Source organism: Grampus griseus (genome assembly GCF_964374135.1).
Source record: "Grampus griseus genome assembly, chromosome: 4".
Taxonomy (NCBI): Eukaryota; Metazoa; Chordata; class Mammalia; order Artiodactyla; family Delphinidae; genus Grampus; species Grampus griseus.
In genome coordinates, this window is record NC_138997.1 from 112678215 (window position 1) to 112705822 (window position 27608).

The 27608-nt window shown below is 40.9% G+C and overlaps 1 protein-coding gene across 1 annotated transcript; it reads left to right on the forward strand.

Moving 5' to 3' along the window:
• Nucleotides 1-3384: 3384 nt before the first annotated feature.
• CYP2U1 (cytochrome P450 family 2 subfamily U member 1) lies at nucleotides 3385-24262 on the forward strand. The gene is made up of 5 exons (XM_082653832.1): nucleotides 3385-3907; nucleotides 16006-16641; nucleotides 18819-18980; nucleotides 20140-20307; nucleotides 21058-24262. The coding sequence occupies exons 1-5, from the start codon at nucleotides 3418-3420 to the stop codon at nucleotides 21231-21233; spliced, it is 1632 nt and encodes a 543-aa protein (XP_082509958.1). The 5' UTR covers nucleotides 3385-3417; the 3' UTR covers nucleotides 21234-24262.
• Nucleotides 24263-27608: the final 3346 nt, after the last annotated feature.

Genomic DNA, 27608 nt, shown 5'->3' on the forward strand with positions numbered 1-27608 from the left:
ATATGTTTCAGGGTCCTTCCTCCCTTCATCTCTTCTCCAGGAAAATCATAATACATTCAACTGGAGAAGAATGATATGGGTAATATTGAAGATGGGCAAGTTTATTTGTTCATCACACAAGTCCTAAAGGCTGAATATAGAAAACAAGTTAATATCTTGGCCAGTCTCACAATCTAATTTTGGAAAGGGCAGGTAAAGCTGCAAGGGGTGAAAAAGTGAGACAATACGGCCAACCCATAGAGTTAAAAGCATTGCCAGGGCCCAAAGGTAATTATTACAATTACAGCTTGTACTTATCGAGCCTGAGCTAAATGCCAGACATTGTGCTAATTACTCCATCCAGTCTTTATGCTTGATGTAGGCACATTTGTTATCCCAATTTCATGTAGGGTACGTGGACGCTCAGAGAGTACATAAGGAAGTACCTAACACTATATGTAGAAGACACTCAAAGGAGTATATATGAAGCAAATCATAGGAATTTAAAGGAAATGAAGGGGTTAATTTTTAAATGGCTAGTGGAGTTGTGCCACTAAATAAATAATTAGCATTTCAACTTTCTCTTCTCATTAGCATTTTGCAAACTATTCTTAAGCCATAAGCCCTCTCTGTTCATGCTCACTGACTCTGGATGGATATACTGTGTAGCATTCACCTCCCAGGGAATTACCAGCCAGCTGGACAATTGTAGTTTTACAAACAGAGTAATTTAACACCTCTCTCTTTTAACACCACTCTTTTTTTAAAAAAATTTTTTATGTATTTTTTTTTTTGGCTGCGTTGGGTCTTCGTTGCTGCGTGCGGGCTTTCTCTAGTTGCGGCAAGCAGGGGCTACTCTGTTGCGGTGAGGGGGCTTATTGTGGTGGCTTCTTTTGTTGCGGAGCACGGGCTCTAGACCTGCGGGCTTCTGTAGTTGTGGCATGCGGGTTCAGTAGTTATGGCTTACAGGCTTAGTTGCTCTGCGGCATGTGGGATCTTCCTGGACCAGAGCTGGAACCCGCATTCCCTGTATTGGCAGGTGGATTCTTAACCGCTGCGCCACCAGGGAAGCCCAACACCACTCTTGATAACAAAATAATAGTACAGATATTTTGGATATCTGTACTATTTGTACTGTTACCAACAATTCTGTTGTCTGTACTGTTACTAACAATTCTGGCTGAAATCCATGTACAGCAAGAAGGATTCCAGTGAGAAAGCAAGTGGTTTAAAATTATCTTTGGGGATTCAATTTTAAAATGTTTTCCTTAATGCCCTTCTTGTCCTCCTTTCCCTCTCTCCCCAGCCCAAAGATCTTTTAGTATTCTCTTCCTTTACTGCTACTGATTATTATATTATTCATCTATTTAAAATAGGAAGGATGGAGCAGAAAGTATTCCGTTTTCTGGCAAGAAAGCCCTGAATATCATTTGGGGAAATTCATCCCTAAGAAGCACTGAATGAGCTATGTGGTGTCATGTTTAAAATAGTTTATCCATAGTATGTATTATGAACAATGTAGCTTCCTCTATTAGTTTGCAAGGGCTGCCATAACAAAGCACTACAGACTTATTTCCTCACAGTTCTGGAGGCTAGAACTCTTAAGATCAAGGTGTTGGTAAGGCTGATCTCTTCTGAGGACTCTCTCCCTGTCTTGTAGATGGCCATCTTCTCCCTGTGTTTTCATGTTGGCTTCCCTGTGTCTGTCCATGTCCTAATCTCTTCTTCTTAAAAAGACACCAGTGATATTGGATTACAGTCCACTTATATGACCTCATTTTACTTTACCTCTTTAAAGACCCTATCTCCAAACAGTTTCATTCTGAGGTACTGGGGGTTAGGACTTCAACATATGAATTTTGGGGGAACACAACTCAGCCTATAATACTTCCTATCTGCATCACAGAGCTGTTAGCCTAAATAAGAGAATTACTTAGGAGAACAATGTGAATGTAATTATATCCTGTATAAGAGGGTGTCTGTTAAGGTCGTTAAATTAGTCACATGGTCAACTATTTTAAAATCATTTGTGAATTTAAGTTGCTTGTAAGGAAAGATGTTAGTGGCTACTATTTTGGAGAACAGGCTATGAAGAGAATCAGATGATATATTGAAGATCATCTGTGCAAACAAGTGGTAAAATTTTTTAAATTCTCTAAATTGAAAAAAAATGAGAAAAGTAATCTAACAATGGTTACTTATAGAAGATAAGAGGTGTGTTTTTTGGGGAAGCTTAAAATAATTTATGAAGAGCATGGCAAAAATAGTATTAGAACAGAGTAGATGTGAAATAAAGAATAAAAAGGATCAGAAAATGGGAAACATTTGTTCATTATCATCAGTTACGTTGATTTATACGAGACTGGCCTTTTAGCAGACAGAAAATGGTCTAGTATCGACAATTCTGTGTCAACCTAACATAAAAGAAACCAGAGGATTTAGCCTGTAGAAGACAGAAAAGGGAAGTGCCTACGAGCCATAATTACGGAAAATTAAAGGACTTTGTATTTAAAGCATTACACAATTCTCACTTAAAATCTCAACCTCAGCATAGTTATAATGATATTGTGACCCACTCCTCACCCGATTGATTTTCTTTTTATATTATTAGCTACTTAAATCCTCCAAGCAAATTTCTGGATTAGGTCTTCGGCTTTACCCAGGCCACACGCTGAAACGGACGCTGAGCTTTCACTCTCCACATAAAAGGGATATTCCCGTGTATGGCAAGTTATAAGAGCTTTACTGCATCACCCCACCCACCCCACTATTCCCCACCCATCCTTTCTCCGGAGCGTTGGCCACCTACATCTACATCTACATCTACAAATTCTACGCATTGCATTTCCATCATCCTGCTGTCAGTGGGTGGAGGAAAGGGTCATTTCTTCCTCCGAATCCCGATTTGGATAAAGCAGTACCCCTGTCTTTTTGCTACCAGGAGATAGGGCGGGGGCCCCCCTCGCCCAGCTCAGGGTAGAAGCGCTGGTGTTGAGGCTGAGTCGTACGAGGGGCCTGTTGACCTGGCACGGTTTAAGCACTCAACTGACAAATAACACAAGAAATCCGGTAACCAATCAGAGCGTAAAGGTGTGGTGCGAGCATCTTTTTTTTTCAGGGGCGGTCACAGCCAAGTCTGACCCAGCGGAGGGGCGCGACCCGGATAGGGCGGCCAACTTCCAGACAGCTTGCCCAGCCTGGTCCGCGGACTGCCACAGCCTGGTTGCGAGCGCGTCCCCGTTTCTTCTTGGGCATCGCTGATTGGAGGGGCTGGAGAGGAAGCGGTGGGCGCAGCCAATCCGGAGCGGCCTCCGCCGCTCTCCTCCCCGCCCCCGGGCTTCCAGGGGAGTTGGCCTTAGGGCCGCGCACCGGTGTCTGCGTGTGCTCTCCTGAGGATAGCTGCAGGAGGCCGGGGCTGAGGACTCCGGCGCACAGGCCATGGCTTCCGCCGGGCTGCCCCAGGCTCCCGCCGAGGACTCCCCCTGGCCTCTGCGCCTTCTGCACGCGCCCCCGGGGCTGCTGCGGCTGGACCCCACGGGCGGCGCGCTGCTGCTTCTCGTTCTCGCCGCGCTGCTGGGCTGGAGCTGGCTGTGGCGGCGCCCGAAGCGGGGCATCCCCCCCGGGCCCACGCCCTGGCCCGTGGTGGGCAACTTCGGCTTCGTGCTGTTGCCGCCTTTCCTCCGACGGAAGAGCTGGCCGTACCGGCGGGCAAGGACCGGAGAATTGAATACCTCGGGCCTGGGCGTGCAGTTGCTCCTGGCAGACCTGGCCCGTGTGTACGGCAACATCTACAGCTTCTTCATCGGCCACTACCTGGTGGTGGTCCTCAACGACTTCCACAGCGTGCGCGAGGCGCTGGTGCAGCAGGCCGAGGTCTTCAGCGACCGCCCGCGGATGCCGCTCAACTACATCCTGACCAAGGGGAAGGGTGAGCTGGGCCGCGGCCGCGGGAGCCTTGGGGGTCAGGGGTCACGGGCCGTGTGAGCGCGCGGATGGGGCTGCAGGTGCGCCGGAGCTGGGGGTTCTGTTTCCCCTGCGGCCGCGCGCACCCAACCTGCCTCACACCTGCACCCAGCGCGGGAGGGGGAGGGCGGCGCTGCCTCCCACTCCCGCTGCCTTTGAGATCCCCTGCAGCTGTGATAGGTTCCATCTTTCCAGGAGTATTCGCTCAGGTTCCATCTTTCCAGGAGTATTCGCTCCTTCCCAGAATAAGGCCTCACTCTTCAGAATGTGTTCCTGACGAGAAACTTAGGCCGTGTTAGAAAGAGAGAGGGATATTTACACCTTTTGCGTTTTGGGTGCAAGAGTTTAAGATTATTTCCCCGTAAGATAGGAAGTCCAGAAAACACGATAGGAACTAATTGGCAAACCTAATGTACAATAGGTTTATAGTTTCTGTGATTCCTGCTTATGGAAGGCTAAGATGGGCAGTTTTGAGCGTTGGTAAACATGTTATCCGCTGCAACAGAATATCACATTTGCCCTTTTTGTTTATCAGTGTTCCCCTTTGTCTTATTGGCCGGCACGGGTCCCAGACTGTGTTTCCGTCTGTGTCAATCCTACTCTTCGGTCAGGTGTTAATTTTTTTTTTTTTTTTACATCTTTATTGAGTATAATTGCTTTACAATGGTGTGTTAGTTTCTGCTTTATAACAAAGTGAATCAGTTATACATAGACACATGTTGCCATATCTCTTCCCTCTTGTGTCTCCCTCCCTTTCACCCTCCCTATCCCACCCCTCTAGGTGGTCACAAAGCACCGAGCTGATCTCCCTGTGCTATGCGGCTGCTTCCCACTAGCTATCTGTTTTACGCTTGGTAGCGTATATATGTCCATGCCACTCTCTCACTTTGTCACAGCTTACCCTTCCCCCTCCCCGTATCCTCAAGTCCATTCATTCTCTAGTAGGTCTGTGTCTTTATTCCCGTCTTACCCCTAGGTTCTTCATGACATTTTTTTTTCTTAAATTCCATATATATGTGTTAGCATACGGTATTTGTCTTTCTCTTTCTGACTTACTTCGCTCTGTATGACAGACTCTAAATGTCTTTCCCTCAGGGAGTTTTTTTCCTCACTTCCGTTCCAGGTAAGTTAGTCTCCCTTGTTAGAACGAGTTTCATTGCACAAGTACTTTTCCTTCACTGCACTTATCAATATTGAGGCTTCATAATTCTGTAACCTTGGCCTGAATGTGAGTCTTCACCACTAGACTGACATCTAGGAAGACAGAGTTATTCCTTGTCCTGCCTGGCACATATAGGAGTCAATAACTATTTATTAAGTAAATGAACTACTACTTCCTCTTCCTGGCATGTGGTATAAAGAGATCCAGGCTTTTCAGAATCTGATGAAGCCAGAATTTTGCATCAGGATTTTAAATGAATAGTAATGATGATCTTAATATTCTAAATGTCCCACTGAAAAATAAATCATACATGTCACAGTTCATACCTTACTCTCTCCGTGTCTTTACACATGCTGCTTCTTCTACCTGGAATTCTCTTCCGTTCTCATGGCTGCCTGGAGAACTCCCACCTCTGCTTTTCTTTTCCTCTCTCTTTTTAAAAAAATTGTGGTGAAATACAAATAACATAAAATTTACCATCTTAATCATTTTTAAGTGTACAGTTTAGTGGCATTAAGTCATTCACATTGTTGTGAAACCATCACCACTATCTCCAGAACTCTTTTCATCTTGCAGAACTGAAAGTTTATACCCATTAAACAAGCACTAAAAACCCATTAAACATTTAAAAACTCTCTAACCCCTGGCAACCACCATTCTGTTTTCCGTCTCTGTGAATTTGACTATCCTGGGTACTTTATACAAGTGGAATCATACAACATTTATCCTTTTGTGACTGACGTATTTCACTTAGTATAATGTTTTAAGGTTCATCCATATTGTGGCATGTGTGAGAATTGCTTTCCTTTTTAAGACTGAATACTATTCCGTTGAATGTATGTACCACATTTTGTTTATCCATTCGTCCCCTGATGGATACTTGCATGCTTCCGTCTTTAGACTATTGTGAAAAATGCTGCTGTGAACATGGTATGTCTACAAATATCTGTTGAAGTCCTTGCTTTCAGTTCTTATGGGTGTAAATCCACAAGTGGAATTGCTTGATCATATTATATGTTTAATATTTTTGAGTAACTTCCATACCATTTTCCATAGCAGCTGCACCATGTTACATTCCTGCCAGCAGCAGCCAATGTTTCAGTTTCTCCACATCCTCACCAACACTTGTGTTGTATTTTTTCATACCTGCTTAAATGTCACCTCTCTGAGAATGTGTTCTGTGACCTATTTCTCTATCCTCCCAGGTACAGGTGAGCTACTCTTTTCTCTGTGATACCACTGTTTTTGTTTAAACCCTCATCGCATTCCCTACCAGTCAGTAAGTCTTGTCAGCCTGCTGCAGATATATCCATGTTCTGTATCCATTCACTTCTCTCCATCTCCATCTCATCCAAGCTACCATCGCTTTTCATTTCTTACTCCAGAAGCCTCTTAACTAGCCTGCTTGCTTCTGCTCTGATCTTTTATCCATACAGCAGCCAAAGGGATTTCTTTAAAAAAAAAAAAAAAATGTGAATCAGAACAAATCATGTCGCTTCCCCCACTGAAACCAGTTGTTTCCGACTCCATACTAGACCTACTGTGCCCCAAAGGATCTGGCCTCTGCCTGCCTTTCTCACTTTATCTCTTTCCACTCTCGCTTTATTGTACATTTCAAGTACAGTGTCTGCTCTGGACACACTAAGCTGATTCCTGGAAGGTTGGTGACTGCCTCAGGCTACTGGGTTTTGTCATCCTTAGGCCTGGGATAACTTAAAAAATTTTTTTTTTAATATTTATTTATTTGGTTGCACTGGGTCTTAGTTGCGGCAGGCGGGCTTCTTAGTTGTGGCACACACGTGGGATCTAGTTCCCTGACCAGGGATCGAACCCGGGCCCCCTGCATTGGGAGCTCAGAGTCCTATCCACTGCGCCACCGGGGAAGTCCCCTGGGATAACTTTTTACTTTGTTTTCCTTATCATCTCTGAGGCCAATTGTCACCTTTCACTACTATTTTAGACACTGTCCAATATCACAACTTATTTTATCTCATTTATATTTCACTAACCTCATTCATTAAAAACTTTGAAAGCATTTAGCCTATTACCAACCCCACTTACCATTGGAATGTGAACTCTGTGAGGGCAAGGATCTGGCTCATCTTGTTAACCACTGTATGCCTTCTAATCGGCACAGAGCAGGTAATCAAGAAATGAACGAATGCATGCATACATCTATTGATACATACATACATCTAACATCTGTTAATGCACTTACCACATTATATTGTCACTTTTGTTGCTCATCTGTCTTTTCCTCCTGATTTTTAAAGGTAGGAATTAGATTTTCTTCTTCGAAGTCCTTCTTGGTGGGTGTATAGTTTGGTTAAGAATCTATAAGGCAGTTTCTGAGTATTAGTTGGATCACAGTTTATTATTGGATCCCTCCTTATTTTGTAAAGTCCTGGGAGCCTGGGGTAATCTGGTGCTTCAGCATCTCAACTAAAGCATTAATTCCTCCAAGAGACAGTTAGGACTTTTTAGGTGATGCTGCTCTTGTTTTCTGGTGGATATGTGTTGGGCAAATGTGCTGTAAGAAATTTATGTTGCTGGTGAAAGTGATTGACAGGAGAAAGTAAAGCAAGAACCATATGTCACAAGGAAAATGCTTGTTGATTTAACTTGGAATAAAGAACAGGCCATCTGAATAGGAAAATGTAGATAGTCAAGGAATCGTTTCAAGGGTGAAAAATAAAAGGGGAGAATGTGAGTTTATTTCAAGATGCCCATCGAAGGATGAAGAAGCAGATGAGTTCTGGGTAGCCGTCATAGATCAAGAATTGGATGGCATAGTCATCCTGAAGAAGATAGGCCACAGGAGTGAAAGGCTGAGCGGCTCAGCTCAGCAAGATGTGAGGAGTGCCCGAGCCACCTTCAGTGCTGTTTCCAGTGGCAAGATTGTAAAATGGGAAGTTGTCCAGAAGCAGGATGCATAGACTCTAAGAGAAAGAAAAGTGATATTAAGAATTAGAGGCCAATAACGTTATTAAATGTTTATATTTATTTTTATAAGATATTTGTAAAAGAGTTTTGCTGCTAAAGTTGATGAGACTCGAAGAGAAGGAATATTTCATGACCAGTGATGTGCTGGAAATAGTTCACTTAACACATTGCCATCAAGTTCTAGAATGTAGGGAGGTTATTTATTATATTTGAGTTTTTCAAATTATCATGCTTATACAAGTTGATATTCTTTTTAAGCATGAAAATTATAGTAAGGTAAATAGGCCAGAAAGATGTTCTACATTAGGTATGCCCATCATACTTATTCGTCCATCTGATTCTGTTCCTGAGCAGGAATAGTTAATAAAGTTACAAAGTCAGATTAAGAGGTACAAACTACCATGTATAAAATAAATAAGCTACAGGGGTATGTTGTACATCACAGGGAATACAGCCAATGTTTTATAATAACTTTAAATGGAGTATAATCTAAAAATTTTGAAACACTGTCTTATATGCCTGAAACTAATATAATATTGTAAATTAACTATACTTTAATAAAAAAAAATACTTACAAAGTCAGAGCCAAGGCTACCAAAAGAGTACTTTAAGTGTGGTCTGTTTCTTCTCAAAGGTTTATGCACATCACATTTTTATTATTAAATATTTCAAATATAAAGTGCAGAGAATAATATAAACTCATTCATCACTGTTCACATTTGCTTCAGATTCATAAACAGTGCATAACTTTATCTGGTATGTTTTTTAAAACCTTACATATGTCATACATTTATAAAGTATCTTTCTACCTCTAGCTTTTGTAATTTATCTATTTCCCTGTTGATAGAAATTAGATTACTTCTAATTTTGAGAGATTTCTAGAAACTTGGAGCAAGAGTCAGAGGAAATTGCAAAGACATGAAAATGGGAGGCAAAAGGAAATTTTGAAGAACTTTAGAAGTACAGGATAGACCAGTCAGGATTGACTACCTCGAAGGGGTACAAGATACAAAATGAAATTAGGAAATAAAGATAGAAAGTGAAAGTTCATTTGAGCAATTTGAAAATAAATGAGGAAAACGAGATAACTGAATCTTGTAGTAAATGCAGTAAAGTACATATTTTAAATAGTTACATGCTCATTTCAAGAAGGCCTGAATTCCCACTAAGAGGGACACTTATATGACCCTATGGAAGGGAAGGGCAAATATAATCAGTGGATAACACTTTCTCTGCTTCAAGAGAAAGAAAACGTATGTGTGATTAATGTAGAATTGCATCAAATTTAATGTATTTTAACTATTTTTATTTTAGTAATATATGTTGCTTATTGTAAAACATAAAACATGGAACAGGAGTAAAAGAATTCCTTTTAATTCTTTTAAAAAATAATTGAAAATCATCTGTGATCAGTGTTATTTTGAGATAGCCACTATTAACATTTTTATGTATCACCTTTGTTTTAGTCTGTTTGAGCTGCTGTAACAGAGTTCCATGGGCTAGGTGGCTTATAAACAACAGAATTTATTTCTGGAGTCTGAGAGTTCAAGATCAAGGTGCCAGCTGATTGGTGTCTGTTGAGGGCCAGCTTCCTGACTCACAGACAACTGTCTGTAACCTCACATGGTGAAGGGAGCAAGGGAGATCCCTGGGGCCTCTTTTATAAAGGCACTAATCCCATTCATGAGGGCTCCATCCTCATGACCTAACCACATCCTAAAGATTACTTTCAAATACCATCACACTGGGCATTAGGATTTAACATGAATTCTGAAGGGACACATTCAATCTGTGGCAGGCTTCTAGTATTTTTTTTTTCTATATGTACAGATAATTTAAAAAATATATTTGCTTCCTTGAAATGGAAACATATTCTTCACACTCTTTAAAATTATTTTTATCACTTAAAGTATTATGAATATTTTTCCATATTTTTGAATTTTCTACAAAGTTCTTAAAAACTGTACAATATTCCTTTGTGAGAATGTATCATAGTCATTTTAGCCTATCCTTTGTTTGGTTTGAGGTACATTTTTGTTTCAGCCGTCTAGCACCTAGTCCTCTGACAAGAGCACCCCCTTCTTCTGAGTAACTCTGGCTCCACCACCCTTTTGTATCCATTAACTGTGGTTGGAATGGGAGATGCCATATCTTTACATGAATTCCCCTCTCTGACCACAGTGATTAGTCAGGGGATAGACCCCTGATCAAAGGTGATTTGATCAGAATATCTCACCTCTTTGTGATGGTGGTGAATCTGTGGGCTGGACACAACTCAAAAGTTCATAGCTACAGATCGATCCACACATAGTTTTGGGGTAAGAATTGATATTTGTGGCATAGTTTGGAAACCTCAAGCCAAATAATAAATGTAAAGTATTCCAAATTGGTATCACCATGGAATACCTGACTGAAACATCTGAGTCCTTCCCCAGCGTTTTTCAGGTTAGAACGAGAGAATAGAGGGCTTTAGAGGGCTTTTATCTCCCGTGGTGAAAATGGGAGAATGGGCATCTCAAGATAGCTCCCAGTTCTTGGAAAAGCTGGTTCACAGTAGGAAAGAATGAAGTCAGTCAGGAAGAAAGAAGTGAAAAACAGGTGCAGAGAGGAGTTCAGTGGCATTTAGTCTTCTCCAAGGTGGTAACACCCAGCTCTTCCTGCTTTTTGGTTCCATCCACAGCCTAACTGGCCTTTTTGCCAGACTCGCTTGAGGGTATGTTTTTGTCATTCCCAAACAATAGTCCTGGTTTTTGCTTTGGAGCCATGTTTATTTTTCAGTGTTATTATCCTCCTTGAGATGAAGTCTTTGTATACATCCATTGTATACATTCAGGGCTAAGAATGGAGATGTCAGCAACTACAGGGTATGCCTGAACCTCTTCCAAACACTCTAAGACTCTAGGCCAGCGGTCCCCAACCTTTTTGGCACCAGGGACCAGTTTCGTGGAAGACAGTTTTTCCACAGATGGGGGGGGTGGTATGGTTTCAGGATGATTCAAGCACATTACATTTATTATGCATTTTATTTCTATTACATTCTAATATATAATGAAATAATTATACAACTCACCAGGAGGCAGAGCTCAGGCAGTAATGCAAGCGATGGGGAGCAGCTGTAAATACAGGTGAAGCTTTGCTCACTCACCCACCACTCACCTCCTGCTGTGCGGCCCGCTTCCTAACAGGCCATGGACCAATATCGGTCCGTGGCCCGGGGGTTGGGGACCCCTGCTTTAAGCCATTCTGGCTTCATGACATGGATATTTTGTAACGTTTGAAACCCTGAGGCCATTAATTCTGTCCCTGCCTCTCATCCCTGGCATTCTCAGGCACTGTCTCCTTGGTCAAGTCTTATCTTGCACTTCATACCTGTCAGATTGTTGTCAAATACCTAATGCCCAGATATTAGTTTCTTTTGAGAAGCCTCCCTCCATTTCCTTGCCTTATCTAAACCTGAATTTTTCCCTGAAGATAATTCAGCCCTCTTGAAATACTGTACCCTCTTTAACTTCCCCCAAGTTCTTTATTTTTCTAAAATGTGCCTTCATACACATCCTTATTTACAAATGAAGTATCACTCAGATGTCCTCTCTGAGAAGTACTGCTTTCCCTCAGCTGACATGGTGCTTTTTCCTTTGTCTACATTGCAACTTCAATACACCTCCAACATACAACATTTAATACAATGCATTCCAACAATGCAACATTCAATATAGTCCAACATAACAACATTCGATACTGTACATCCCAACAGTGCAACTTCAGTACAATCCAACATATAACACTCAATACCATACAGTCCAACAATGCAGCATTCAATACCATGCATTCCAACTGTGCAACTTTAGTGCAATCCACCATACAACATTCAATACAATATGCAACTTCAATACCGTCTAACATACAACAGTGTATTAGAGTTGTTGGTTTATCCAGCTCCTCACAAAACTGGAAGCATCTTGAGAACAAAGACTGTGTCTTTTAAATCTGTATGCCCTTAGTATCTGGCATGTAGGGGACTGTAAGTAAATATTGAAAAAACTAATAGAAAGAAGACATTTATTTCTAAATTTGAGTATACCCAACAATGTTGTCTAGCATACATATGTACCTAACAAGGTAGATATATACACTTTTTAATACATTTTAATTTTATATATTTATATATCTTAATTTTAAAATATTTTATATATTATGTATAAATATCTATATAGCCATGATATATATCTATAAGTAACAAAAACTTACAGAACTGAAAAAAGGAATTGACAAATGCACCATTAGTGCAAATTATTTTAACGTAAGTATTTGAATAGTTGATAGATCAGGCAGATAAAACTTTGGCAGGGATAAAGAAGATTTGATTCTGACAGTTCTGTAGCTTTCTCTGTTGTTAAGAGGGTCCTATACCCAACAATTGCTTATATAAAAATTCTTCTCAATTTTATTTGGAAATTTTATTAAAATTGATCACATACTAGACTAAAAAGCTAGCCTCATCAATGTCAAAAATCATCATACTTCCCTGGTGGCGCAGTGGTTGAGAGTCCGCCTGCCGATGCAGGGGACGTGGGTTCGTGCCCCAGTCTGGGAAGATCCCACATGCTGTGGAGCGGCTGGGCCTGTGAGCCATGGCCGCTGAGCCTGCGCATCCGGAGCCTGTGCTCTGCAATGGGAGAGGCCACAACAGTGAGAGGCCCGCGTACCGCAAAAAAACAAAAAGAAAAACAAACAAAAATCATCATAAGCCAAATTAATCTAGGTGGCAAAAGAGAATCATAATAGAAAAAAATGTTTATACTTTTTTTAAAAAGATTTATTTTATTATTTACTTATTTATTTTTGGCCGTGTCAGTTCTTAGTTGCAGCATGAGGGCTCTTCGTTGCGGCGTGTGGGCTTCCCTCTAGTCCTGGCGTTCAGGTTTTCTCTCTCTAGTTGTGGTGCACAGACTCCAGGGCACATGGGCTCTGTAGTTGTGGAGCGAGGGCTCCAGAGCGCGTGGGCCCTGTAGTTTGCAGCACGCAGGTTCTCTGAGGCGCGCGAGCTCAGTAGTCGTGGCGCGCATGCTGCGTGCTTAGTTGCCCCGTGGCATGTGGGATCTTAGTTCCCTAACCAGGAATCAAACCAGCATCCCCTGCATTGTAAGGCGGATTCTTTACCACTGGACCACCAGGGAAGTCCCCAAATTTTTATACTTAAAATGCATTGAAAAGACATGCACACAATACTGGTGGACTGCAGCTAAAGTGGTACCCAAAGGCAATTGTACAACCTTAACTATCCTTTATTAGGATAAAGGTCTGAAAATTAGTTAGATAGCTAATTTTATATATCTGAAAAAGAACAAAAGAATAAAGGTAAGGAAAAAAGAAGAACATGCCATTATAATTATAGACAAATTCTTCCAGAGAGAAGGAATACACCATGGCTCATTTTAGGAGGTGAGTATATCCAGACAAATACATTATGAGAAAGGAAATTTATAGTCCATTTTCATGTATGAATATGAATTTTTAAAAACTTAACATATTAGGAAACCAAATCCAACAATGTCTTTAAAAAAGCATAAAAATATCATAACCAAAGTTGGATTTATTCTTGGATTACAGGGAAGTCCAATTATAAAGAAGACAATTTTCAAATTAATCTGTAAGTTAAATGCAATTCCCATCAAAATCTCAAAGGTGCTTTTTTAAAAATAGAACTTGACAAGCTGATTAAAGTTTGATAAATATGAGTAAAGACCCAAGAGTAATCAAAAAACAATTTTGAAAAAGAACAAGGTGGTGGCGGTGCGGACTTCCCTAGTAAATATTAAGACTTACTATAAAGTCTATTTAGATCTTATTATAGAGTAACAATAGTTAATACAGTGTGCTTTAAGCACAGTCATAAATAAATACACCAGTGTACAATATAGCAGACTAGAAAACCTATAACCTGAGCTGCCTGTGTACAGCATATGTTGTAGATCAGTAGAGAAAAGGAGAGGCTGTTTCATAAATGGTGCTTGAACAATAGGCTATCAAAATAGGGAGAAAAGTGGATTCCTTCTTCACAATAAGTAGGAATACCTAACATAAATATAAATTCCAGGTAGGTTATAGAGACTTAAATGTGAAAAAGCAAGATTTTTAAATTTTACAAGAAAGTAGAGAATGTATTTATAAACCTGTGGAAGGAAAAAATTTCTAAAGTAAGACATGCAGCACAAATCACTAAGAAAAAGATTGAGAAATGGAACTACCTTTAAAGCATGTTTATCAAGTAATAGCATTAAAACATGAAAAAGCAATTCACATGATGAGAGATAATGTCTGCTATGCATGTAGAATATATAAGAAGAAGAAAATTGCACAGTTATTAAGTACAAATCACAGAATAAGAAACCTGGCCAGTAACCATATGAGAAGCTGCTCCAACCCACTGTAACAATCAGGGAAATGCACATAAAAATCAGATGAGATGCGTTTCAGCCCTCTGATTGGCAAAAATAAAACGTTGATGACTAAAAGTGATAGTAACTATTTGACAAGAGATCATTCATGTACTTCTGGTGTACTCTCCACTTTGGAGAAGAATTTGATAATGTCTAGTCCCATTGAAGGTGTACATATTTTATGACGCATCAATGCACTCTTAGCAATGTCTTCAAAATTCTGATGGAGGGGAAAATGTACAATAAATACATTTTCGAAAAATGTTTAGAAATTTGCCTCTGATGCGTCCTTTCCCAGGAACCTATTAGAGGATGGCCGTCAGCAAAATACAGGAGTGAAATAAGGTAAAGACATAGAATCCAGGAAATGAATTCAATACAGGAGGGTCAAAAAAATTTTCTAAATGATGTCAAATGGAAGTCACAAAACACCTGAACAAAAGGCCTAGAAAGCAACATCAGATTTGAGCAGATGTGTGGAATATTCGAGGCAGGAAAATGGACGTGACAGGTCATCCAATACATTTGACCATGTGGATGTTTCTATTGAGAGTCATTTTATATAGGTATCAAAGATTGTGAGAAGACATAACCACCGAGAGAGGTCTTTATTTCATTCTCAGCTGTATTCACAGCATCCCAGTGTCTAGCACATAGTAGGCATTCAGAAATATTTGTTAAATGAATGAAGCATGTCCTTGAAGGTAGCAGGAATGAAGTGGATGAAAAATGGAAGGAGGAGAGCTGGCTGAAACAATAAAGCACACCATGGAAAAGAGAATGAAGTAAGTGACAGGAAACAAGGAAAATTTGAGAACAATCTGATACAACATCTGGGAGCAATTCTTTTGGGTTGGATGGTGGAAGATGTATAACATAAGTGAGAATCAAATAAGATGTAGTTGTGAATGCCCTTGAGTTCAGATGTTTTTAAATTAGGGCTGTTTGCAACTACAGACATTTTAGATTACCTGCCAGTTATTTGATCCAAACTTTGATGGCCAATGGGCTGTTGATTTATTCATTTCATATTTAACAATCTCCTCCTTTGTACACAGCACTATGCCAGAAGTTTGGATTTTAATGATGAGCAAAATCAGATATTGTCCCTGCCCTCATGTGCAATCTGTTAACCATGCTTATCCTTCTGTTCACATTTATCTAGCCTGAAATATTTTCTTAGTCTGTATTCACTCTTATGAAAATAAGGTTTTGAAATTTACACTAACTCTAGAAATGGAAACTCGTTTCATTTCACCAGGAGTTAGTATATATAATAATAAGCTTTATAGAAAATTTTCCTAATCAAATTGGATATGACTTTTGTTATTATAAACATATACTATCTTGATAACTAAATTTTGCTAGTCATTCTTGGCTGGTGATCTTTATCTGTTCGTATATGACCTTTGCACAAGTGACTTGAGAAATACAAATACCCTTCATGGTTGGTCCTGTTGAGTATTAATTATCAAGCATTGCTCTTTCTTACCTTCTTTCCTTGGTGTCCTTTTGCAGGGATTGTATTCGCACATTATGGTCCAGTCTGGAGACAACAGAGGAAGTTCTCTCATTCAACTCTTCGTCATTTTGGCTTGGGAAAGCTTAGCTTGGAGCCCAAGATTATTGAGGAGTTCAAATATGTGAAAGAGGAAATGCAAAAGAATGGAGAAGTCCTCTTCAATCCTTTCCCCATTGTCAACAACGCTGTATCTAACATAATTTGCTCTTTGTGCTTTGGCCAGCGGTTTGATTACACCAATAGTGAGTTTAAGAAAATGCTTAATTTTATGTCACGAGCGTTAGAAATCTGTCTGAACACCCAGCTCCTCTTGGTCAACATATGCTCGTGGCTTTATTACCTTCCCTTTGGACCATTTAAGGAATTAAGACAGATTGAAAAGGATTTAACTATTTTCCTTAAAAAAATCATCGAAGACCATCGAGAGTCTCTGGATGTAGAGAACCCTCAGGACTTCATAGACATGTATCTTCTCCATGTGGAGGAGGAGAGGAAAAATAATAGCAATAGTAGTTTTGATGAAGATTACTTATTTTATATCATTGGCGATCTCTTCATTGCTGGCACTGATACCACAACTAACTCTTTGCTTTGGTGCCTCCTGTATATGTCACTGAACCCCGACATACAAGGTAATAAACAGATGTTTCCTTTATTCATGGCAAAACCAGGATATATTTTTTTTCATTTCCATTTAAATCAGCAACCTTTGTGATCCTGTGGCTCCTGTCAGTAAGCAATGTCTTCAGGCTGGAAAACAAAATGGAAATACTTGCATCTCATAGGGAATGGGTAAGGTGTTAACAACGAAACTCCAAGTTTCTAGACAGTGGCACTAAGATCACAGCTTGCTTGAATCTGCTTTAAATCTCTACAGGTCTGATTCTGTGTGAAATCTGTGATGAAGAAAGAACTTTAGAGAAGACTATTTTAGAGTTGAAGAGAGTCATAGTGATCATCTGAACCCATTCATCTTTTTTGAAGATGAGACCAGAGGCCCAGAGAAGTTCTGTGATTTTCACAAGGTCACGGAGCTAGTTCCGCCACATCAATACCAATAGGTAGTGAATTTCAGTGGAAGTTCATAGTGGAAGGATACAGGAGAGAATAGTGTATTCATTTTCCGTTGCTCCTACAACAAATAACCACACACTTAGTGACAACACACATTTGTTATGTTACAGTTCTATACATTAGAAGTCTGACACATGTCTCAGTGAACCAAAGTCAGGATGTTGGCAGGGCTGCGTTCTTTTCTGGAGGCTCTGGAGGAGAATCCATCTCCTTGCCGTTTGCGGCTTCCTTGGCTCGTGGCCCCCTTGCTCTATCTTTGAAGCCAGCAATGTTGCATCTCTCTGACCATTCTTTCATAGTCATATCTCCTTCTGACTCTAAACCGGGAAAAGTTTCCAATTTTTTTTTTTTTTTTGGCTGCATCGGGTCTTCGTTGCTGTGCGCGGGCTTTCTCTAGGTGTGGTGAGCTGCGGCTACTCTTCGTTGCGGTGCGCGGGCTTCTCATTACGGTGGCTTCTCTTCTTGCGGAGCACAGGCTTTAGGCGCGCGGGCTCGGCAGTTGCTGTGCACAGGCTCTAAGGCGCGTGGGCTTCAGTAGTTGTGGCTCGCGGGCTCTAGAGCGCAGGCTCAGTAGTTGCGGCGCACAGGCTTAGTTGCTCTGCAGCATATGGAGTCTTCCCGGACCAGGGCTCGAACCCATGTCCCCTGCATTGGCAGGCAGATTCTTAACCACTGTGCCACCAGGGAGGTCCCAGTTCTCCAATTTTAAAACCCATGTAATTAGGCTGGACACACCCAGAAAATCCAGCATAATCTCCCCATCACAAAGTCCTTAATTTAATCACATCTGCAAAGTCCCTTTTTACCAAATAAGGTAGCATATTCACAGGTTCCAGGGGATTATGGCGTGGACATCTTTGAGGGACCATTTCCTGCCTACTATAGATGGGATTGTGCCTACCTATATTCATTAACTATTGATGAGTAACAAATTATCCCAAAATTTAGCATCTTAAAACAACAACCATTTATAATCTCACATAGTTTCTGAGGATCAGGTATCCAGGAGCAGCTTAGCCTGGATGGTCTGGCTTAGGATTTCTCACGCAGTTGTAATCAAGATGTTGGCCTGGGGCTACAAACATCTATAGACTTGACTGGGACTGAAGGATCCACTTGCAAGATGACTCATCCACGTGGCGGCTGGCTGCAGGTCTTGCCACTTGGAACTTTCCGTAGGGCTGCTTTACTGGCAGCTGCCTTCCCCCAGAATGAATGACCCTAGAGAGTAAGTGGCCAAGACAAAAGCCATAGTGTCTTTTATAACCTAAGCTCAGAACGGTCATGCCATTGCTTCTCCTTTATTCTGTCGGTCACATAGACCAATTTGGAACAGAGTGGGAGGGGATGGCACGAAGTTGGGAACACCAAGAAGTGGGGGTCACTGGGGGTCATGTTGGGCTACCACACGTTGTCACAGGTAAAAGCTTAGAGTCAATCAGATGTTGATACGAGAGAATGATTCCAAGTGCTCCTGAATCCAGAGTGCTTTCCCCTTTGCCACTCTGTCTGTTCTGCCATCGTCCTTCAGAATCCCAGGCTGGTACAGGGTCCCTGGGACCAGCTGCCTCCACTGGAATATCTGATCAGTGTTTCACTTCACTGAGGCCAAGTCAGGCCTGTGCTGCCGACTTATCAGCTGTGTGGATATGGTGATGGGAAGAGTGTATGGGAGGGCAGTCTCTCCTGGCTTATCTTTTGGATTATGCTTTCCTTTTTTTTTTTTTCTGTATAGAAAAGGTTCATGAAGAAATTGAAAGGGTCATTGGTGGTGACCGTGCCCCCTCCCTCACTGACAAGGCCCGGATGCCCTACACAGAAGCCACCATCATGGAGGTGCAGAGGCTGAGTGTGGTGGTGCCACTGTCCATCCCTCACATGACCTCAGAGAAAACAGGCAAGTCCAGGGCCTTCCTCCTTGGAACGCCCTCGAGGGAAGCCCGTCCCCTTCATCCAGAGGACTTGAGGTGAGGTTGTGGCAAGCGTTTGTTGTCATGGATAATCAAATGACCAGAGGATGCTTCCGCCTCAGCTGTCCCTTATTTGGTGTACTGGCTGGCGTTCCAGCCCTGCTTGTTTGGTAAATAGCTCTCTAGCCTTCAGAGCGTGCACACTTACACTGGTCAAATTATGCTGCCGTTTAAGGTGGCTGTACTGGCAGAAAAAAACTCCAGAATTAACAAAGGCCCCTCTCTGTCCTCCTGTTCTTGGAGGCCCGAAGAGCTAGCCTAATTATGAAATTAAGGAGTTTAACTGGGAATTATTCTACTTCATTTTTTGCGGTTCTGCAACTGAAGCACAAATATTAAAGAATTAGAAGAGCCCATCTGATTCTGAAGGCACATGTTTCAGCCTTTCACCTGCAGTGACCTTGACATTTAGGCACTCAGACTCACTGTAAGCATCCCTCGTAACAAGGAGTTTTCGTCCTCCGGAGATAGCCCATGATGAAATGGGCTTAAATCTAGTTATAAGACAGTTGTAGGAGGCAATCACTTATAAATGACATTGGATCACTTAACAGTTTCTTTGGTGTAAACTAAATATAAGGTGTGTGCAGTATCCTTGGGGCATTGTTTAAAGTGCATATGAACTTGTCAGCTGGTATGAACCAGCATTGACTTCCCTGTACATCCCTTTACCTTAGTTTACCTTCTTCATTGTATTGTGTCACATAAAAGACTGGGAACTGTAAAATTGTATACAAGTATTAGGAATTTGTAATTCTTTGGGAAAGTTCACCTGAAATGCCTTATGATTCCCGTTTTAATGTTTTCTCTTAATTGTAATGTTTTTATCATTTGATTTAATTGATTAACTCAACATCCATCAGAGCAACTCCTGTGCCCTGTGTCAGGCTGGGTCCTGGGAGGGTATGGAGAGGATGCCAGTTGATAAGGTTTTGCCTCTGCCCTCAAGTACCTCAGCAAATTAAGAAGCTAGATATGTAACTAGTTTTTGTTTGTTTGTTTGTTTTTTTAGAGAGTGATGTTTACCAAGAGTTATCAGTAAAAGCATGTTGAATGATACAGTGGTTTCGTTTTGTTTTGTTTTAGTGCTCCAAGGGTATACCATTCCTAAAGGCACGATAATATTACCCAACTTGTGGTCAATACACAGAGACCCAGCCATTTGGGAGAAGCCAAATGATTTCTACCCTAATCGATTTCTGGATGATCAAGGACAACTTATTAAAAAGGAAACATTTATTCCTTTTGGGATAGGTCAGTTAAACTTTTATTTTCTTAATGGCATAATTTTAAAAAGAAACAGAACCAAAAGAATCTTTTATTATTTCATGATACTCTTTTAAAAATGTTTCTTTCTTGGCAAGCTAATATAAGAGAGAAATAACTTAGATAATGCATCTCCACTATGTTTATTTCAGATTTTAAAAACAAAGTGAAAGCAATTGGTTTTAAATCTTTAAATATGACTAGAAATCTTCCTTTTTGAGTTGTCCAGGTGATTGTTTGAGTCCCAGGGAACTGTTGGAGTTAAGAGCAGCTTTTGACCTGCCTGAATGGTGGGTGAGAGGGTGGGCTCTCTAATCTCACCAGTCCCTCTTTTAGGTTCCTAGATTAGGGCAGGTAGGCTTCTTTCTATAGAAAAGGAATGCTCCAGAGATTCTTATTTGATATCTTTTCTCCTTAATCTTTCAGATAAGAGCAAGGAAAGAGATAAGTCAGTATGGAGGAGACGAGGTAGCCCACCTCATTGGCTCCGTCTCTAGTTCCTATCTAGAATGTGGATAGATTTTTATGAGTAGGAGTTAAAATGTGAACTTGGTATGCAAAAATTCTGATCAGCATAGACTGTGGGAAGCCACGGGGTATATGTGGCAATTTTATTTCAAAACTCTCTATGTCTGCCTTTAAAACACTCAATTTAGAAATTTCATAAATTTATCCCTTTTGAGGTAGGAAAAGGGCCGGTATTATAATCCTTACCTTTTTTCCTGGTCTCATTTTTAGGGAAGCGGGTATGTATGGGAGAGCAGCTGGCAAAGATGGAATTATTCCTGATGTTCGTGAGCCTCATGCAGAGTTTCACATTTGCTTTGCCTAAGGACTCGAAGCCGATCCTGACTGGGAAATATGGTCTAACTTTAGCCCCACATCCGTTTAATATAATCATTTCAAAGAGGTAAAGAACATCTCCAGGAAGAAATGGTGCAGAGAATGTAAATACATGTCCTTCTAAACAGATTCTTCCTTCTGTAATTGACAGTGGATCCAGCAATTCTGCAAGTCTAGGTTAGGCTTGGATTAGAGAGAGATTAGAAAGAGGGTAGAGCACGTGGGACCTTTCGTCTCGGAGGGTTCCTCAGAAGGAAACTTCAGCCATTTTAGTAATGCACGTGACTTGGGGGATGGTGACGAAAGTACTGGATTCGGAAGCAGGGGATCCGGATTTTATTCCCAGCAGCCTCCACCAATGAGCATTTCTTCTCATCCCTCAGTGCCTCAGTCATTCCATGTGGAAAATGACGGTAACAAAATTTGACTTCTCTCTCTGTCTTGGCATGAATGATGGTCAAACGCTCCATCTTTTCTGACATCACCAAAGCACTGTTAAGCTCTGGAGAACAAATTCAGGAGGAGGAGGAAGACCTACCTGTTTAAGACCCATGACAACATGAAAGTGGTGTTCAGACTTGAATACTTCATCAGAGAAGGACGTGGGTTTAGGGGACAATGAATTAGAGCTTTTCTTATTTATTTATTTTTTTACTTAATTTCTTTTTGGCTGTGTTGTGTCTTCGTCACTGCGTGGGCTTTCTCTAGTTGCGGTGAGCAGGGGCTACTCTTCATTGCCGTGCGTGGGCTCTCATTGCGGTGACTTCTCTTGTTGCGGGGCACAGGCTCTAGGGCACACGCGGGCTCAGTAGTTGTGGTGCACGGGCTTAGTTGCTCTACGACGTGTGGGATCTTCCTGGACCAGGGCTCGAACCCGTGTCCCCTGCATTGGCAGGCAGATTCTTTTTTTTTTTTCTAATTTTTTTAAAATTTATTCATTTATTTTTGGCTGTGTTGGGTACTCATTGCTGCACGCGGGCTTTCTCTAGTTGTGGCGACCGGGGGCTACTCTTTGTTGAGGTGCACAGGCTTCTCGCTGCAGTGGCTTCTCTTGTTGCGGAACATGAGCTTTAGGTGCACAGGCTTCAGTAGTTGTGGCACGTGGGCTCAGTAGTTGTGGCTCATGGGCTCTAGAGTTCAGGCTCGGTAGTTGTGGCGCATGGGTTTAGTTGCTCCGCGGCACGTGGGATCTTCCCAGACCAGGGCTCGAACCCATGTCCCCTGCGTTGGCAGGTGGATTCTTAACCACTGTGCTGCCACCAGGGAAGCCCTAGAGCTTTTCTTGACACAGATCTTATGTCGGTTTTGGAGGACTTGTTTTGTTATTATCTTTTCGTTTATGATTTTAGTTTTTACTTTTTGTAGACATGCGATGAAGTGGACCCTTGTTTAGTATGTTGAGGAAAGGTTATTGTCTGAATGTATACATCTGCCTTCTATTTCAGCTACATGAACAGTGAGCCTAGCTGAAGAAGTGGCTTCATGGCAGAATTCCTTTCTGCTGTGTTTACTCACAAGGATGTAGCTCTGGCTTCTGACTTGAGCCCTGAATAGTGAGCTCTGGAATTTTAATACTGGGATTTATGAGAAAAGGATTCAAACTGTACTGAACATTCCTTAACCGTTCTTCCTGCCACCAGGCCTAATGTATCTCATCCTTGAAGACTTGCAAAGACAGGAAGGCATTCTTAATTTTTTTAAGATAACTAAATTGTTTCTTGATAAATAAACTCCCTCTAAAAGAACAGTTCTCAAAAAAGGTAATGACGTCTTTCAGGGGATATTTGGAAATATGTGGGTGTGTTTTCAGTTATCACAGTGATGGGGGTGCTAATGGCTTTTTTGTTGCCATGAGGCCAGGATGCTAAATGTCTGAGCAGTCCTAGACAATGAAGAACTGACCTGCCCGAAGAGAACATGCTCCAAAAGTGGCTAGCCCTTTTCTTTAGTCTCCCATTATACTCCTTATATAGAAAGATTGTGATAATAATATAAGCAACTGTACTTTTGAGCCTTTCCTCATGCTGGCACCATACTTTATGCTTTACTTGTGTGCTTACATAATTCTTAAAGAATGTTTAGTAAGAGGATGCCATTCTGTAGCTGATGGAGCTCAGGCTTAGAGAAGTTACGGCCTACATGTAGTTGAAAAGTACCGCTGTGCATTTCAAACCTACCAGTCTTTGTAACTGGAGAGTTCTTCCTGTACCACGTCTCTATACTGCCCTCTGCATTTTCAATATGGATAAATGAAATACAGGCCAATCTTTAGGTGCCTTGAGGATTTTTGTTAATTAAAAAAGAAAAACTAAGAACGAAATGCATAGGCACTGTGAGTGAATGGAGAGGTTGTTATAGAGACTTTATTTATTGTTTATTAATTAATTTTTATTTTTGGCTGCATTGGGTCTTCTTTGGTGTGCGCAGGCTTACTCTAGTTGCGGTGAGCGGGGGCTACTTCTCATTGCGGTGGCTTCTCTTGTTGCGGAGCGTGGGCTTCAGTAGTTGTGGCACGTGGGCTCAGTAGTTGTGGCTCACGGGCTGTAGAGCGCAGGCTCAGTAGTTGTGGCGCACAGGCTTAGTTGCTCTGTGGCATGTAGGATCTTCCTGGACCAGGGCTTGAACCCGTGTCCCCTGCATTGGCAGGCAGATTCTTAACCACTGTGCCACCAGGGAAGCCCCTGGAGACTTTAGATGGATGATGTATGTGTGGATTATCGTGTACCATGTGCAGGGTAGTTTGTTCTGATCTGGAATTTCATACGCTGCGGAATTGCACTAATAACTTTGCATTAGCAAGTTTATTACTCTTCGATTTATACATGCATTTTCGGTACCCCCTAACCAAACAGTTTGTAGCTAACTTGAGAAAAAAACTCTTCTGTGAGATTATGTTGAAATCAGATGTTTATTAAACTTTAAAATGTAATGCCTTAAACTGTAGCACTTTTAAAACATCTGTTTATGGCAAATCACTGAAAGGACTGTTAATGCTTCCCTTGCACATGTTGATATTTTACGATTTTTTACTTTATGATGTATTTGAAGTGTAAAAATAATAGTACTTTGTTTTATAAGTTTGCCTAATACCTACTTTTTAGTCCTCATCATTAGCATGATTTTTGATGCTTACATTAAACTTTTAATTTTAACTGAGATAGTGTCATGTGTGGTTTGGGGGGTTTTGTTTTCTTTAAATTGCTAAACAAAATTCTCTTTTACCAGATGTCAAGTTGAGAAAAGGAAGAGGGAATAGACTTCCAAAAAGAGGGAGATGGCCACATATAATATAAGCATGATCTCTAGACAGGAGGATAATTGTTTTAAAATATCCTCTCAGAGCACAGTTACTCTCAGGACTGTAGCACAGCCCAAGCTTCTTATTTCCCACGTCAAAGTCCAGCATTATTTGAGAGAGGGATGAATCTACATAAGCCCATTGTGGCAAAATATCGAGTGCTTGTCTCTATTACACTCCTTAGCTCAGGAAGAAGTTTTTTAAAATACCCGAACCTATGGATTTTTCCTATAGATGAGCCCACTGCCGGCTTTTTCCACGGCCCAGTCTTCCTCCTGAGGTCACAGTGCAGAGGTCACCTCCTGAGGGACGGCTTCTGCTAAAGCCCTATCTAAAGTGGCCTTTCCTGAGAACACCCTGCTATAGACTGAAAGTTTGTGTGCCCCAAGAATTCATTAACTGAAACCTGATCCCGATGTGATAGTATTTGGAGGTGGGACCTTTGGGAAGTGATTGTGTCATGAGAGTGGAGCCCTCATGCATGGGATTAGGATCCTTGTAAGAGCCCAGAGAGCTCCCTGCCCCCTTCTGCCATATGAGACTGCAGTGCAAAGACAGCCATCCATGAACCAGGAAGCAGGCTCTCACCAGACACTGAATCTGCAGACGCCTTGATTTTGGACTTCTAGCCTCCAGACCTGTGAGAAGTAAACTTCTGTTATCTGTAAGATACTCAGTCTATGGTATTTCTGTTGTAACAGCCTAAATGGACTAAAATATGCCCTGATTGATCACCCAGCTTATTTCCTTCAGAGCCCTCCTCACTATCTACAGTTACCCTGTTTATTTAAATCCTCAGTTTCCACCATTTCTTCCACCTCTGGCCAGAGGTGCCCTTTGTTGCACAAGTTTTCAATTTTGATGAAGTCCAATTTGTTAATTTTTTCTTTTGTTGCCTGTGTCTTTGGTGTCATATCCAAGAAATCATTGCCAAATCCAATGTCATGAAGCTTTTTGCCTGTTTTCTTCTAAGAGTTTTATAGTCTTAGCTTTTATGTGTAGGTCTCTGATCCATTTTGAATTAATTTTTGTATATGGTGTAAGGTAAGGGTCTAACTTTACTTCTGTGCATATGGATAACAGTTTTGCCAACACTATTTGTTGAAAAGACTGTCTTTTTCCCATTGAATGGTCTAGGTACTCTTGTCGATAATTGTTTGACCATATATATGAGGATTTATTTCTGGGTGGATACTATCTTTCTTTTTCTTTTTTTTTTTTTTGCGGTACGCGGGCCTCTCACTGTTGTGGCCTCTCCCGCCGCAGAGCACAGGCTCGGGACGCGCAGGCCCAGCGGCCATGGCTCACAGGCCCAGCCGCTCCGCGGCATGTGGGATCCTCCCAGACCGGGGCACGAACCCATGTCCCCTGCATCGGCAGGCGGACTCCCAACCACCGCGTCACCAGGGTAGCCCTGGATACTATCTTTTAAAGTAATGTATCACTAAACAGTTTTGTAGTAACACTGGGATGTTCAGATGAATCAATGAAACAAAATAGAGAGTATATCCTCTAGTGTATAAAAGTGGCATCACATTATGAAAGAACAGGAATAATATATTCTAAAAAGTGCTAGGACAGTTGGTTAATTACTTAGAAAACTAAAGTAACATCTTTTCTCCAATTAACTTCTTTTTCCAAGTTAATCCCAAAAGGATGAATTTCCCAAATTAATCCAAGTTAATCCCAAAAGGTCTAAAAAGTAAAAATAATACATCTGTATGTGTCTCTGAAACGTTTGATATTTTCTAAGCATAAAAAAGTTATGGACATTTTGAAACACATACAGAAGTTATGGGCAAATCTTGTTTGATCTACATTATCCCACTTCCCACTAGCCCCATTCTGCACTGATTTATTGTGAAGCAAATATTAGACATATCACATGAACGTATTCATAACGTAGAATATGACTTGCAAGGATGGCTAATCTCTAGTCGTAGTTACATTTCAAAGAAATATTGACAAGGAGTACAAATACATTGACAAAATAGCCTAAGAAAATATTTCAGAATGTCAAATCAAACAGACCAGAAGAACATGGTTAAGCTATTTTTCTCAAACATGTTTACAATTAAATTACTAATGGAACAACTGATAAGAATGCTACTAAATGACCTATATCTTATAGTTCCTTCTTAGTCAGGTTTACGACTCAGAGTTTTCTTTCTTTAGGTTGTGCCTCATTTAAAAGAAAATTTTCCACAAGGAATCTACCAATTTGGCATTTCTGATTCTGAAACATGACACTAAAGAGGGAAATTCCACCAGTGAAAACTCTTTTCTCCCATCATACTCTGCTCGGCAGCATTTGTCCTCATTGTATTACGTTTTGTCAATCTGAGCTTGTTTAGCAGCCCTCTTCCCACCTGGTATGCAAAGGCATGTAGTGAATTGTCAATTATTGTAGTTTTGAAAGATATCTTCCAAGGATATTTAAGTCCTTCCTATGGTTTCCTTGTACACAAACTAATGTTCATGAAAAAGCTGTTGCCTAAAGACAAAAATAAAAACAAATTAACTAAAACCTCAGTAAAGCTGTTGTTTTAAAAAAGGGAGAGAGAGAGATGGCAACTAAATGCCATACCTGACTCTAGACTGGATTTGGTACTAGAAGGCAAAAAAAAACTATAAAGGACATTATTAGGTCAGTTAACTAAATTGGAATACAGGCAATCGGTTGGATAGAAATGTATCAATGTTAAATTTACTAAAGTTGATTACTATCGTTATGTCAGGATCACCCTATTCCTAGGAAATATGCATAGAAATATTATAAAGGACCATGATTTGTGTAACTTACTCTCAGATGGTTCAGATTATTCATAATGTATATAATATCTGTCTTATCTATTACAGATAAATAGATCTAGACAATTGATAAGATAAAGCAAACGTGATAAAATGTTAGCAACAGGTAAATATGGGTAAGAGATATATGGATTCTTTTGTACTCTTTTTACAATTTTTCTATGTGCAATTCTAAATAAATTGAAAAAAATTAAATATGATTGAGATCATGATTCTCATAAAAAGGTCCACCCTCATCTGGCCCCTGCCTACCTTTGCAGTCTCATCTTCATTCACCCAAAAGTACCCTGTGCTTTTGTTATCCTATGTTAATGTATTTCCAGACCACTCTCTAATC